At 33.5% G+C, this 15,391-nt stretch overlaps 1 protein-coding gene across 1 annotated transcript; it reads left to right on the forward strand.

Moving 5' to 3' along the window:
- The first annotated feature begins 8,640 nt into the window (after window positions 1-8,640).
- On the forward strand, window positions 8,641-13,548 carry LOC138331781 (cholecystokinin receptor-like). Its single transcript, XM_069279545.1, has one exon. It carries the CDS (start codon window positions 9,011-9,013, stop codon window positions 10,400-10,402), a length of 1,392 nt encoding a protein of 463 aa, XP_069135646.1. The 5' UTR covers window positions 8,641-9,010; the 3' UTR covers window positions 10,403-13,548.
- The last annotated feature ends 1,843 nt before the right edge of the window (window positions 13,549-15,391 follow it).

Genomic DNA, 15,391 nt, shown 5'->3' on the forward strand with positions numbered 1-15,391 from the left:
TATGTGGACACCCTGGGCCTGCACTATTTGATGTTTGTGGTTGAAACTTCTTTAACCTACAAATGAACTTGGTTTACTGTGTAATTCTATGATATAAGATGAGAAGATGCCAGCAGATATTCAGATCGACAATAACGCTTTAATAGTAGTCGATTAGATCCCTCCGGAAAATCAGATATTTAGTCATTTGACTGTACTTGTGTTCTAGCTCACTGCAAATCGTAGGATCCAACCGGCAATCACCGTTATTACAAAGCCGGAGTCCTAATATAACGTATAACCTATAGGAAATCAGGTTTATTATTGTATAGACAACGCGGAGTTATTGAATTAAGAATCTTGTTTACAATTAAACATGTCTACTTCCTCCGCTAGGATACATGGAGGTTTCTGACTATGTATCACAGCACGATATTGTTTGGTTTATGCACGCGCGTAGTTAATGGAAAACGTGCAGATGACTGACACCGAATAGAACACTTTCCTCCTGTCACGAAACAATTCAAACTTCAATGGTTGCTTAACCAATCATAAACGACATAACGTTTTGTAACGATATCTGTGATTGGCTAGGTCAAACTTCAATTAGTCTTAAAGACTAGTTAACAATCCTAAAGACAATAATATATTTATTTTTTTTTTTGTAGATCAGTTGTAAAAAATAATATTTTCTTTAACTCTAACAATAATAAGTAGAAATTATTGATTTTCTTTCTGTTTTTATCTGCCATCATAAAATCAGAATAATTGCTAAGTTGCCCAACTTGGGCCATGATCCTAAGTCATTTTTCGCACGAGAACGATTTCAAAGAAATTGGTTGCAGTCATCATAAGAAAAAACGATGTCCTCAGAAAGCTTTTAAAGACTGTTAATGCATTGACCATATTAGTTTTAGCCTACGGATTATCACAGTATTTGGGGTTTTATATTGGTATTACCTGTCCAAATTGTACAAATAAGATAATTAACTTTGATCTTGAAATTTTGATCTATTGAAATCTTCAGACTCATTTTGTCTCGTAACCTCTTAATCTGTGTTATATATACATTCATTTCTGTCATAAAAGACAATATATCACGGATGCCAATAAGTGAAATCTTTATAGAAGACAGATAGTGATATAATTGTCTTAACAAAACATGTTTATGTACCGTATATATCATGATAGTAATTGTAGTAAGTTATTTGATTGTGGCATTGATATATCCGTTGTAATATGAGATTTGTAAATGCTAACTTGACCGTAAATATATTTGTGCTGAAGTTAATTTCCTGGATGAAAATAGGCTTGGCTATTGTAACCTTGAATTGTCTTTCTGGGATTGGCTACACCAAACTAATGACCATCGTATATTACTAACATGTCATTGATGTTCCTACTATATACATTTCTATGGGATCGTCACGTCAAATGCTTTGAACAACAGTAGCTTGATATACATTGTGTTGTAACAAGACATTTCTATTTCATTAAAGAAAACGCTGCAATAAAGTGAAATGTAGAGCAGGAAGTCGCTTCCTTTGTCCTAATTTAAATCTCTCAAGATACTATTATTACAGATCAAAAGATTAAATAATATGTTGTTGTCGACGTACACTGTGTCTGACGATATGATATACAAAAGCTTACAGCCAATTACTTTGAATCCTTCAGACTATTGAACATTGGGATTAACATTTAACTGTGCCACTTTATTGGTTTCTGTTGTTTTGCTGAAGAACATGTCTGCGAGCAGTTAGTATGATACTTCTTGATGCTCAGATGGAATAAAAAAAAACATTTTAAGAACACGTTACAGTTCGATAGGGATTGATCCTATCTCAAACTCCTCATCCTCCATTTGTCAGGACACTGTGACTACCTATAACTATGACTGGGCGGGGTGTGCTGTTCTTTGTCTTTGGAATATGCTTCACTGAGATCATATATCTTAATGGCATGTTAGGAATAATCAACTTTCCGTTTCAAAACAAGTTTGTGTTGCTATAATTTCTCAGAAATGAAAAATGAATAGAATAACAAATAAACTTTTGCGAATTTATTCATTTTTGTCGCCACAGGAAATCGTACACAAAAGAGAAGTGGTTTTGCAGTTCAATGTTGACTAACATGCAAATTAAAGGATGAACATCTCTGAGAAGTCAAAAATTTCCTGTAAAACCTTTGTTCATACCATAGACGAAAATAGAAGAAAAAGTATCTCCGTAAGCTATTTCCGCTCACAGATACATAAAACTCAGGACTTTATAAAATTTTGTTTTGATTTTGGTCATATTCACGATTAGTTTAAGCTAAATCGTTGGAGATTTTAAAGTTAAATGTGCGAAAAGTTAGACGTGTTATTTTTTCTGCAATAATCTATTTAAAAAACCCACCATGTTTGTTGAGTTAAGCTGTGAAACTCATTCATGTGGACAGACAAACATGTATGGAGCCTATAAACATAATTGCAACACAGATTTATGCTCTGTAAACTCTTTTTTTCTCTGTTTATATGGAAACATGCCTGCAGAAATCACTTATTAATATCACTGTAAAAAGTTGTAATGAAATTGTAGACTGCAACCTGGCTTCATGGTCTGACCGGATGCAAAATTCAATATAATTTTTGGCAGCACTGCTAAAATCGTTTTACTTTAATTGTACCGGTAAAATAGAAACTTATGCATTGTGAGTATTGTGATTCTCAAAATAATGGAAATCTTTGATGGTGGATGAAATATCAAAAAATTCTCCTTGATTCATGTGTATGGAGCTTATGGCTTATATAACTTTCTAAGAAAAGTAACATACGCTACCCCTTCCCCTGATTTTCAATAACAAAATGCACTATTTGTAGTCGTTTAGCCTGCGTTAATCCTTTATAGAAAAAGTTATGGTATTACGCTTTTGAAAATACTTTATTATATTGCTTATCAATCGTTGTATATCAATGTTTGTTATATTTGAAATTATCCAAGCATATAAATTGAAAGTGAAGCGTTTGATAAACAAGGTAAAAAAGTGGTGAAAATTTAGCTATACTCGAAGCAAAGCTAAGTGGATTATGTTTTTTGAAGTCCCTGTATAAAAAATCTTAAAACAATAGAAGTCTAATGCTTTGACAAAATTTCCGTAAGGCATCTTTCTACGAGTCAACAGCAATACCTTTGGTTTGGCTCAATTCATACGTACTTTTTATCAAAAAGTTATGTTCAATTATACGTAAGAAGTAATATAGAGATCAAGGAATTAATATCAACGGTTGTTTTTCTTATAACACTGGATCCTTATAGACATATGTCTGTAGGATACGAATTACGTAAAGTAGTAAATATAGGGCAAAGAAGTAATTCAAACAGTGTGGACAAAATATTGTCAAATGTTTGAGGCGATCTGCCCCTTTGTCAAGACTGACACAAAAAGAAATAAAATAACATATTAAGGACTGTCACGGATGTTCACAAAAACAAAAACAATGAACACAAAGAACATGCAGATAACCTCTTATAAATATCAAAATTTTAGATTATAATTTATTTATATTTGTACATACGTAGATACTTAATGTAACGAATGTGTGCAACGCTAGGTGTATCAAGCAGAAATGGTGTGTTTGTAAACAAAAGACGTGCATAACGTCCTACGTGGAAACTCCCCGCATTGGTAAGGATGCTTGTAGTAAAATCAAGATGTTTCCCGAATACATTTATTCTGTTATTTGGAATAATAATTGTAATTTGGGGGCGAGTTGTCTTATAGAATTACCAATACTCTTGTTCTGTTAAACTATTTAATGCAACTTCATAAAATGCAATCGCCGATGGGCAGTACATTAAGTTTAAAAAAAAGTAATATACGGGAAATTTATTTATACCAACTAATTCATTATAACAAATATACAGTATGTATTATGTTGGAATGTGACAGAGGATTGCGAATTTGTTATAGTAATTTAAATACGAATATATCTTATTCAATATATTTAATTGGGGTAGGCTGTATATCTCATTTCTAATATGACGGAAGTGATGCTCTTCAACGATATTTTTCAATCAATTATTGGATCCCAATATCATCTGACAATCTGTTGTACAAAGTTCACTGTCTTGTGTTGAATGTTAAAATACAGTGCGAGTTATATGAACATAACATTTCAAATAATGTTAACACAAATTACCATTTCTCTTCTAATTTTATCTTCATATACACATTTGTTTCTCATTCAGCCATTTACCCAGGAACTTGTTGCGACGTGTAATATTAGTATTTGTATCAGATTCTGATGAGGGTGACAAGGCTTTAGTTTTGCTCTGTACAGAATGGAGTGTCGCTTCTGATCAGTCCGAGAGGTTGTCATAGGCGATCGATTGGTTCACTAGTGGAGGAAGACACGCGAGCTACAGGTGAATACTCCAGGTAAACAAACGCTGAACAGAGCTGATATATTTCCATTTTACGACCCTACAGATGTTTCATTTCAGAATCAGGCAAGAAGTCATCACTAGCATTTCCCATCACCGTACCTGCTCTTTCATGGTTCTCGGTGAATGTATCTTACATCATGGTGGACGTTGCTAGCATTATACATTCTCTGTTTAGCAGCACTACATAACGGTAGGCCCTTCCCTGACTTCGTAGATACAGGGAATTGTCACGACCTGGAAAGACTAACCAGGAATTGTCTTTGATGTATTATTTTAGAATGATGAATTTGCCAGACTGAAAAATGGGACTACAAAGGTAAGATAAATATTCTTATAGTCGTCTTTTTTTAATTTTCTGTTAGAAATGAAAATATTCTTTTCTTTGATTTCGTGGAAGCAAAGTATTACAGCGACAATGAATGATAAGCTGTAAATCTGAGATTGGCTTTTGATTCATTACATAAAGATGTCTAATATGGCAGAATGGAATAATAGACCTGCAAAGGTAACTAAGCATCAAGCTTCGTCGTCGACGATGATCAATGTATCCCATGCCATGCCCTAAATATTAATGTTTGTCAAACACTTGTATCATTAGGAAATCTGACTGATGCAATTTAATAAAATACCAGACAATCTATATAGGGAGGCAGTATTGTCAAAAAAAAATATGATCCAAATACCAACGCAATGTTAATGTCCTCCGCATAAAATTTATAATTGGAATTTTGGCTCTATTCCTGCTACAAAATTTTCCGGAATATTTTTTGATTATGCATAATGAGAAGATATTCAGTACAGTTTGCAATAAGAATAGGACCAAAACCAAAATGCGGGTCGCAAATTCACTCAGTAATTTTACTCTGGCAGGATAATTTACATTGAACATTTTGTTTAATCATAAAGTGTCAAATAAAGATATATCTGAAATTCTTTTATCATAGTGTAATCATTTGGTTTATATGATAAATAATTATCTACTCCTCTATAACGAAGTACAATAAAAGAGATACGTATTTAGATATAACGCTTAATTGCACTTCCTGAAATTATGACGGAAAACACTAGTAAACAGTATTCCTAAGGTTCGTTCAATAATGCGATACCTCATAAAGTGTTCTAATTGTTGTAACTGATAATATATAAATAGTACTGAAATAAACATCTATATTTATTTATATTTCTGAAGAACCGCATCAAGACCTAGCGAAAGTACTAGAGGAAGGTTGTTGCGGAGCACTGGGAAAAACAACATCGTTGAACACGTTTATCTGTTTCTGTACTTCCATGTTAAAGTACATGGATTTTTAAGTATTACAAAAAGTTAGGTAATTAGATAGTGGTGTATACTTGTAATGTCAGTCATCTTAACCTTTGAACCATTGTTCTTTTGCTATTTACCACACCTATACACAGTGATATGATAGTCTTTAACAAAGGAAGTTCGCTTGCAAGGACCATATCAGCTAAGTTCAGTAACAGAGACGAGACCGGTTTTTATATATGTTCATAAATGGTGATAATTACTACCACAGAGAACCATTCACACCTTCTACACACAACATTAAGGTGAATGATTTTCCTTTAATAAGGTATTTGCACTTTTGTGAAAAGTCTTGCTTTATGAAAGGTCTCTGTATTGCATTTGTTCTCCATAGGAAAAATATGGAGAAAAATATTGTTTTTAAAGGTATTATTTTTGTTTAAGTTAGTGATACTTTTCACGGCGATATAGGGGGCCGCAGTGGCCGAGTGTTTAATATTTCCCGATCTATTACCACAAACCCTCTACCTCTGGGTCGCGAGTTCAAACCCATTGTGAGGCAGTTATCAGGTACTGACCGCTGGTCGGTGGGTTTTTTTCTCCGGGTACTCCGAATTTCCCCCACTAACAAACCTGTCACATCCTTAAATGACCCCGGCTGTTATTAGGACGTTAAACTAAAAAAAAAAAAAAATCAGGCCGATATATTACTAATCGGCTCAGTTTACCAGACCAAGTAGATCAAATGTCTCTATGCATCTGGGCTAGCAATAAATTATTACTGTTGAATATTTGTAAACTAAGATAGACTTTATTGTAAATATGCGACAAAAGGTACAATTTAGGAGGAAAATATTCTGATTATATATTATATTTAAATATGTTTTAAGCTATGTTAACCATTAGTCGTACATACACTGTATTTTTTTATCAATTGTACACACGAAATAAGATATAGGCTGGCATGCAAAATATCACTAGTTAAAAAAGAGATACTCAATATGTCTTAATGAATTCAAATAATATATCAGTCAGTGTATTTTCATAACGCATTATATATTGTATTGTGTTCCTTAATAATTATTTGTAATCTTGTATTTCTTACAACTTATTTAATTAATCTGGATATTTGTATTGCGCTTCCTGGTCAGCGTTTAATCACCCTCAGCGTTCACAATGCTGACCTAAATCATTACATGTCCTCTATTTAACATCCTCTTTCCAGTTGCACATAATTAAATACCAAAAGCACACATATTAGTTTTGACATTAATGTCACATATTTACTTAATAAACCTCATTACTAGTGTTTAATTGTTATTATACATTACCCGTAAAAACGCACAGCCAACGAATCGAAATACACGAGTAGTGCGATGCATATCACAGATGGGAAAACATATAGGTTTTATTTAATGCACTGTTGTACGTTGGTATGCTGGGTGTTCATGTTCATCATCGCTTGCAAAATCAGCCCATATCTACAAAAGAAGCAGCTTTCCAGAGATTATAAATATTATTGGCTGTTTTAGACTGATACTAAAATATCTTATTCACTGTGTTATATGTGACTCTAATATAAGACAATAAGACAGTCACTCATTAGACAGTAAAAGGTAACTTATGGGAGAGTTACACAATATGTAGGTCTCCTGGCAAAATCCTGTGTGTTAACGTACACAACCTCTATCATCGTATAGAAGGCCATATAAGTTATGTTGTAACTTGGCTATGTTATAGATTTTTTATGTAAAAAATGAATATATATTTCTTAAAAATCTATGACTAATTTTTTAAGACTCTTTTCCTATGTCTTCCCATGTACTAGTTCGTACGAAAATGGAAAGTATTCTTCGGAATTTTACAGAATATAGGATGCATTAAAATTTGCAATCAACATTGATGTAGTCAAATTGGTAATATGGAAATATGAATAAATCCTCCATACATATATATATTTGCATAATATCCCATAAAACATATATCGGTTTCAAACACTTTATAAACATTCTATGAAAAACGTTGCCATAGTAACCGAGAAAATAGGTATGTTCTTTATATTCCATGTTACATTTTGGTATTTGATATAAAATAAACAGGACAATATGTTATATAAATTGCATACATTTTTACATATACTTGTTTTATACTCTAATATATCTAACTTCAGATAAACTTACGTTCAATACTATGCTATTTCTGAAATGAAGTAACTTTTGGCAACTCGAGCTCTCAAATCCCTGCACTGTTAACAATAAACGTATTGAACAATAAACGTATTAGGCAAAGATGGAAGGTGCTGCACTACCCATTCGTGAAAATGACATTAGGTTCGACGCCACCCTTCAGTTTACTCGACATTAATGACATCATTCTATAAGTTGTGACGTCATAACTACGTCACTATGTAGTGAAGATATCATGATACTGACGTAATAGCCAGTACCTTCTCCATGTTTAGTACGTAGGGGAATAAACATGGAGCAAGTACAACATTAACATGCACGTTGGCATGCAATTCCGTGAAATTGTCGCGCAACGACTCTCGCTTGATTGGCACAGATGACGTCATAGGAAGTCAACTAAAAGATGAAAACAAATCGTTTCACGGATTTTGTCAAAAAATGTTAAGATTGCTTTTATTTATTTTACAATTCAGAGACAAGATATGAACAAATGTCATACTGATATATGCTTAAATGGCATTTACAAATGTTTCTAGCGTCCCTTTCCTTCTGTTTTAATCTCCTTTTTTAATCTCCTTTATATCATAGTTTAGCATAACTGACTTACAAAGCTGTAAAACAAACATCAGGGTGGTTAATTTTGAATACATCAATATCTTTGTGTTATATTTTGGAGTTTAGTGGGAACATTTTCAACTAAGCCTTTCCAATCAAGTTAATTGTGAATATGCTCTTATTCATAGATGTACATTTAAAATGTGGTTGTTGTTTTGTTTTTTGTTTTTTTGTTCAGCGATAACCACTTCATTTCATAATTCTCTTATTTACTCTTTTTCAGACATCTACATTTGCCCACGATTACCCTAGATCCAATGGATTACCTCTTGTTAAGCCGATCAACATGAGAAATTTTACACGAGAAGAGAAATTACATTTATCAAGTGATATCTGACATTTATCACAAACAACTAATGGAACGTAAGCTACATTGGAACACAGTATACGAAGACGCAAGAACAGAGTACGACGGATTAGAAAACTTCGAGTGACAATATTTTGAGTGGGGCTATGTTAAAATATCATGTGCATACCAAAACACCTATATTTAGATGTTTAGCTCATTGAAATTATTTTAAAGTTTGAGCTTGAAGATGTTGAACACAACTGATGGTGTGTCTAATTATACTACGTTACCAACGTCGATGACTGTTTGGGAATTGCCGATATTTGCCGTCATAATAAGTGTCATATACCTAGCACTTGATGTTGTCTTTGGATTGTTTACAAACACATTGTTAATCATGATCATATATAATTCTCCAAGCCTTCGAACACCGCCTAACAGTCACCTTGTGAACATCAGCATCAACAACATTTTATTATGTGTGTGTATTTTGTTTTCGTTGATAACCGTCAGCGCGAAACCCGGTGATTTAGATAACAGTCGTGTATTAACTGGTATTCAGCTTTTCCTGACGTCCGTCTGCGCCATGCAATATTTGTGTACATTTGCTTCTATAGGATTCTACAGAAACCGAACCATGCAGAAGCCATCACTTTCCCTGAAGGTCAGACGGACAATTGTGTCAAGGTCAATACTAATAAGTATCCTTATCACGTACTTACTGGGACTTGTGTTCACGCTTGCATTCCTTCGTGACGATGATGACGTCAGCTTATCACTCAACCCGTTGCAAAGACGGTTTGCGATCAAAGCCATACCACCTAAGGACCACCTCACTGCTGACCAGTTCTGCGCTCTTGGTTTCATCAGCATAGTGTACACGATCGGCCTGATTGTTATATTCCGGTGTTATTATAACATTTGCCGTACTCTTAATATCACCGGCACCATTGGCAGAAATAGGGTTTTACCATTAAACAGAAATTTTAGTCTGTCGTCTGATGCCACTGGGGACTTGAATCTGCATAGTCGCACAGCGTATGCGCCAGAAGATAACAACAGTTTCGCAAGGCCCTACTCAATACCAAGTGAAGACCTTGACAGTTCTGTAATCGTTCACTACAAGCGGAACGAAAATTTATTGGCCTTCGAAGACATATTTGCTTTAGAAAACCCTATTCTTGCGTCTAGTCTGAAAACGAAATTAAATCAAAAGATTCCTCTTGGCGCTACGTTGAGTAATTCCAGTACGACCTCAACGAAATCGAGACACCTTAACTTCGCGGATATTTCTCCTGGTGCAGATCTGCAGCGTCTTCAAACTATTAAGAATAACTCTGCCCTAAAGAAGCAGTCGTTGCGTCGTGACCGAATCAGTTTGAGTAGTGCTACCAAGAATAGTATAATCATGCTGTCAGCCTATATCAGCTGTACGTTTCCATTGCTCCTCTGCAGCATACCAGGCATCTTGGATAAGATAGGAACAAACAGAATATTTGTATTACTAAGTTTCCGACTGTTGTTTTACCTAAATGTTTGTATTTATCCATTGTGGTACTTATTGTTCAGTAAACGGGTGAGAAAATGTATGTTTCGTCTATTTGAAAATGTACTTCTATGTCTCAAAGTTAGGCGGTAAAAGCTTTTTTTTATGTAAATAAGCGACTCGTATGTTTGGGATCTATTTATATCACCAACAATAGTTGGAAGAAAATATCTCAAACATTATATTTTGTTTGTGTAGTATTTATTTCTCTCAAAACATTTAATAAGGATAGATAAGAAGTAATTTTTTACTCGCTAATAAACATACGTGATTTTCATAAAATGAAAACAATATACCATATAGTAAAGCCGGTTATTTTTGCAGAAATAATATTTTGCAATTTCACAGTACATTGTTAAAAATTTTATCCGCGAAATATTGCGAAAATTCCTGAATCATATATTATACATTATGTAGATGTATCAAGTAGTCCGATGATGAAAAATTAATGTCCTCCTTTTAGGTAAATTCGCGAAATTATGATCCGGCTAAGATAACAGACGACGTTGTGATTGATAACGATAGTAGATGATACAGATTCAAAGTATTTGTTTATACATCTCAGTACTGTGTGGTAGGCGATACAAAATGATATAGTGTTTATTTAGTATAAATGTGTGACTTTATTTGAGACTGTGTTAAGAGGGATATCGATGTTGCTCACAAAGGTTATTTCAGCGAAAATAAGCTTCTTTAAGCAGCATGACTTCATTCATGCTTATGTGTCAAAGAATTATATTTATGAATTTATATTTGGATACGGGTTTCTATTTTTGTTAATATATTTACATATTAATGATATACTCTCCTCAGACTTCAGCCTTATCAACTCTCGTTTAATTTTCAAAAAAAGCCACCAAACACTTTAGCAAGTTGTCATACGGAAATATGTTCAACAGATATATTAATTACGTTACTAAGTGAGTGTATATACAAAACTGTAAAGTGCAAAATTATTAGTAATGAACAATTTATTGCGGTTATTTACTTGGAAATCTATTTTTATAATTATATCCATTGAGTCAAAACTCGCCCTTTTCCATTTAGAATAAATCAATTGAGTCATGAATGTATCGGCATGATTTGAATTTTCAATAGGGTTATATTTATAAAGCTAAATAGTGACTATCAAATGAAAAACAAATAATCGTTTAGAATATTTTGTTTGTTTGTTCTTTTTCAAACAATAAGTAACTGATTCTTTATGGAGAATATCATAAATATATAAATTGGAGCTGATAAAGACAAGAACTATAGTTTTGAATTTATATATAACACTACAAAGAGGTTTTATCTTTTTTAAGCTAAATACGATGTTTTTTTAAATAGTATGTTTTTGTATTATTTGTATATGTGCTTATTGTGTATTCCGTCTTTGCATATTACAGAGTTAGCTCCCTTGTGGGTAGGTATCGATTGTTACGTCATTATTTTGTGAGCGCAATTCACGTCGTTTTCTTCAAAAAGTGTGACGTTACGCTCGCATATACATGACGCAACAATCAATACCTACCCACAAGGGCAGATAACTCTGTAATATGCAAATACAGAATAACTGAATGTGTGTATATTTAAGAAAAATGGTTGCTCAGATTTTGCTATTAGTGCAGAAATGTTCGGGGTTTTTTTAACTTCAAAAATCTATTTATTTAAGAAAAATGGTTGCTTAGATTTTGCTATTAGTGCATAAATGTTCGTGTTTTTTAACCTCAAAAATCTAGTTAATTACAGTTATACTAGTTACGTACTGTACACCAACTTATTAGTTAATTACAAATGTAATCGAAAAAGTACATTAATATACATCCTCGATACTTAATGGGTTCCGATCGCTTTGGTACGATCTTTACATTCCTGGACTATCTTATAGTAAAACCGGAGGCAACAGAACAGGTAATTTAGTCCTTTGATGTACACCAAAAGAGCCGTATAGCGGTACACTGTGGTTGATTGTGTGGATTTGAAGTTGCGTCGCTCTCTCTGTAGTCGTGTAAGATTATTTGCAGGCCTGTGATTGGTTCGGATTTGTTCCCCTGAGCTCCCTTCAGTTTAATTATGAGATAGTTCAGGGATGTAGAGATCGTATGTGATCGGAACCCCTTGAGTATCGAGGATGATACATACTGTATATATTTGATACATAACCATATGATCACTAATCGTGAAATCAAAATACCGAGAAAAGGCCGTTAGGGATGAAAACGGCCTCAAGTCGTTGCAAAAATAAAATGGTATACAGTAAAACGTGACTCCTGGTTTGTAAATCGTATGCAGTGAACACGAAATGATGTCATGGACAGAAACGTGTAATGAGATTGAATGTGACTAGTTCTTCTTTCATAACAGTCTTTCTCATATTTACGTTATCAGAAATGAATATTGTTTGAATTTTATTTTGAGATATCATATTGTTTTATATAAATGTAGATATATTTTGGTAACTATAGATACACTGTATACGTACATATTTTAGAAGTTATCTTATTTTGTTCGCTACGCTAAATGTGATTGCGGTAAGAATATTTTTGTATTATTCTCGGTCTTTGCATATTACAGAGTTAGCTCCATTACGCTCGCAAACACATGGCGTCACAATCAATACCTACCCGCAAGGGCAGATAACTCTGTAATATGCAAATACAGAATAACCATTATAGTGATTGAACAAATTCAATTATGCGGAACCCTGTTAAAGATTGCTTCAGCAAATTTATTTGCGCCAAGAAATGTTCGTTCACAGTTCAACTCATCCAGAAACACGGTGCTTCATCGAATGTTGAATAGTCTTATACATGCATATCACTTTGCCAATGAAAGCATAACGTTTAAAGTTATATGTGCCGTAAGTAGGCGACAAAATGACATCTTATGTTTACTTCAGCAATCTATTGAAAACCATATAGGTTTGATGAAGCTGTAAAAATCATTCAAATGGCTTCAGATGCCCTATTTGTACTTGTAAAATTAAACCTTATGCATCAATATGTTGGTAACTTTTTGTAATAAATAACATACAATGTATTAAAAACTTATCGGCACATATTACAAACTTATCGGAACATATAACTTTTAAAAGAAAAAAAATTAAATCAAATAAGAAAGATACATGCGTATAAATGGTTGTTTTTTTCAGTCATTGGACTGATTTTTTTTCTTCAAAAAAGTTACAGCATAAATCGATACAAATTATTATGGAAATGTTCTACTTTCTGTGAAAGTCATAATAAATTATATATATATACAAGAGGAGGCCATGTTATCAAGTTTTTATTTGTTTCATTCGGGTGATTATATTCGTCTTAATGCAAAGCATTTGAATGGAAATTAGGTCAATTCTTGTTCATTTTTATTTTCACAAGCACAACGACACGTACTCTCAAAAAGGCGTTTGGTTTTGTAGCCAACGTCGCTTCTAGAGAGGCAGTCGTGAAAAATATACTTTTGTATTAAAGATTACCTATCTTAAATGAGAGGACAGGAAACAGATTTTTTCATGAAATTAGAAAGATAAAATACGAGTATATTCTTTAAAGAGACTGTTTTTCGGCACATTGTAAGAATTAATACAAGACTCAAGAAATGCTACCACTACAGTCTGTAAGGTATCCCAGTATTGTGTTTTCATATTCCTTCTTCATATTCAGTTCTGTAAAACACCACATAGAATGATCATTATTGGATTCACCGAGACATACGTTTATGTGAGCTTAACAGAAACATTCATTCGAGGATAGTATTGACTGGAAAACCTACGGTTACCATGGAAACAGATACGCGTTATATATGTATAACTATATATAGTAAAGGACGATATCGCCATATATGAGCCTACCTAATGGCATTCTCTAGTTACAGTATTGATATTTGGACTACTGGGAGCCCGCGCCGTAATTTAGGAAATCTCTTTTATCTCTTCATCTGCGTTATTAAGCAATGAACACAGAACAAATGAGCAAACAAAGGTCTCTAATTGTCTCATCTTTGGTGTTTATAAAGCCTGGATCCTTACCGGAAAAAAGCACACGGTATTGAAATCTAACCAATATATCCTCAACTTTTGGAATCATGAATACATGTGGCGGATACGTACATGTGAGTTAGTACTCCGTTATGTTGCCAGTGTTACGGGGCCTGAAATCGATACTAGCTATATCTGGGAATCAATAGCAACGGCACTGAGCAAATATACGGTTACATTTACCCAGCAGAACTTAATTAATTGACGGTAGAATATCGCAATCACTTAATTACGTCCCCAAGTCTAAACGTCAGTTTGGCAATTTAGCTGTATTCCAAACTGCTTGAAAAGAAAAAAAAATGCTTGTTAATAAATGAATAACTAACATAATATTTAAAAAAAAGCAACATGACCGACTTAAATAAGTGAAAAACAGTTATAATTGGGGATGGGTGCTGTCATGCTTATCAAACTTACTATGCGTGTAGGATACAAAACAACATTTACTGCTTAGGTCATTTAGCTATGATCTACTGTTATATGGTAATACGGTAAAATCACATTTATAACTAACACGCTTGCAATGATTATTGTTATAGTGAAGTATCGTTCATTCCGGGTCCCAGGCAAGATTCATATAATTGGGGATTCGGGGTTACTTTATAGTACTGCCCGGTCACTAGGAATGGCTTGTGTGGGAGTGATATTGAGGGATCCAAATTAAACTAAATTCAAATCAATATTAACTGATTTAAATCAAGGAACTGTATATATTGAACTGATATGAATCAATTATAGAGATGTACATGTATGTATCCACAGGGAGAGGGCTTATATAGGCATAGCCTGCTGCCCAATCCCTTTTAAATCAAATGATTTAATAAAACTATTATGAAATGAAATAAAATTGGGGATGGGTGCTGTCATGATTATCAAACTAACTATACGTGTATGACACAAAACAACATTTACTGCTTAGGTAATTTACCAATGATCTACTGTTATATGGTAATAAAGTAAAATCACATTTATAACTAACATGCTTGCAATGATTATTGTTTTAGTGAAGTATTATTCATTCCGGGTCCAAGGCAAGATTCATATAAGGAATTCATAATACGTAT

This window comes from Argopecten irradians, chromosome 9, assembly GCF_041381155.1.
Source record: "Argopecten irradians isolate NY chromosome 9, Ai_NY, whole genome shotgun sequence".
Lineage (NCBI taxonomy): Eukaryota > Metazoa > Mollusca > Bivalvia > Pectinida > Pectinidae > Argopecten > Argopecten irradians.

Excerpts from the sequence above, each read along its gene's own strand:
- LOC138331781 (XM_069279545.1), top strand. The coding sequence starts at position 9,011 with ATGTTGAACACAACTGATGGTGTGTCTAATTATACTACGTTACCAACG.